The sequence below is a fragment of the Capsicum annuum genome, unplaced genomic scaffold, assembly GCF_002878395.1.
Source record: "Capsicum annuum cultivar UCD-10X-F1 unplaced genomic scaffold, UCD10Xv1.1 ctg76357, whole genome shotgun sequence".
NCBI lineage: Eukaryota > Viridiplantae > Streptophyta > Magnoliopsida > Solanales > Solanaceae > Capsicum > Capsicum annuum.
Window position 1 is genome coordinate 1 of NW_025886650.1, and position 1,281 is coordinate 1,281.

Consider the following 1,281-nt stretch of genomic DNA (forward strand, 5'->3'; position numbering starts at 1 on the left):
GAGAAGCCAACCGAGGAACTCATGAAGAAGAAACCAGTAGGTAGGACAGCGCCACTCATCACCAACGTTATGTGGAGGAATCTAATGGCTCAAGCCTTATATCAGATTGCTGTTTTATTGACCTTACAATTCAAAGGAGAATCGATCTTTGCTGTCAACAAGAGGGTAAACGATACATTGATTTTCAACACGTTTGTTCTTTGCCAAGTCTTCAATGAATTCAACGCGCGAAACCTGGAGAAGAAGAATGTCTTTGAGGGAATACACAAGAACAAGTTGTTCATGGCAATCATCGGAATAACATTGGTTCTCCAAGTGGTGATGGTGGAGTTCCTAAAGAAGTTTGCAAATACAGAGAGGTTGAATTGGGGTCAATGGGGTATTTGCATTGGATTTGCAGCTGCATCATGGCCAATTGGTTGGCTTGTCAAGTGCATATCTGTTCCAGATAGACCAATCTTTAGTTATCTCAGGTTTAAATGAGTAGATATAGGTGTCTACTAAGTTTTTTTTTTCCATAATCTATTTAGTTCCAATACCATTAGTTTGTAAGTATGAGTCGTATTTGTTTGCTTAATTGATTGATGTTGCATTCCGTTCTTAATAAGTACTTCTATTTCCCTGAATTATGTTTTTAGGTAATGAGTTTTATGGGAATACTTCTACTGCAATTGCAATATGACACAAAAAACTTTGTAAGCCTGCACCTTTAATGACAGTTTATCCATATGTTTAAACTAGGGTAAAATCAGAGTACTTTTTTCATCATTGTCAACATTGTAAATGAACTCAAATTATTATCATATATTGACTTAAAGTTGACTTAAGAATCCATAAATTTCAATTCTTGAATCTCCCTCTAATGTTTGCAATGAAATGCTGGTGAAAAGAATTTTTACCCCTTGCTTGTGTGTATTCCCACTTCCTATTTTAAGTAGTAAATCAACCCTAAATAAACATAGACAAACTAAATTTTCAGTATTGACATCACATTATAAAATTCAAATTCAGCAAAACTTAAAAGCATAGTTCTTATATATGGGTCCATCAGACATGATAAATTGAAAGAGACATATCTTACTATTCATCGAGCAACATATTTGCTACTATTTGTCAATATGAGAATTGATATATAGCCTCTTTGGCCAAGGTTCTTAAGGAATTTTTTTTTTTTTGAGTGGCATCTTCATATTGCAAAGTCTAATGATCAAAGTATTTAACGGCAAATACAAAGCTATATCATAATTCAAATATTTATGCTAGCATTTTTAGGTTAAATTT

The 1,281-nt window shown here is 33.6% G+C and overlaps 1 protein-coding gene across 1 annotated transcript; it reads left to right on the forward strand.

The window, feature by feature from the left end:
• Nucleotides 1-21: 21 nt before the first annotated feature.
• Nucleotides 22-473, forward strand: LOC124894636 (putative calcium-transporting ATPase 13, plasma membrane-type; the record flags this gene model as incomplete). The annotated part of the gene is made up of 1 exon (XM_047405234.1): nucleotides 22-473. A coding segment is annotated over exon 1 (452 nt), but the record flags the coding sequence as incomplete, so codon positions are not given.
• Nucleotides 474-1,281: the final 808 nt, after the last annotated feature.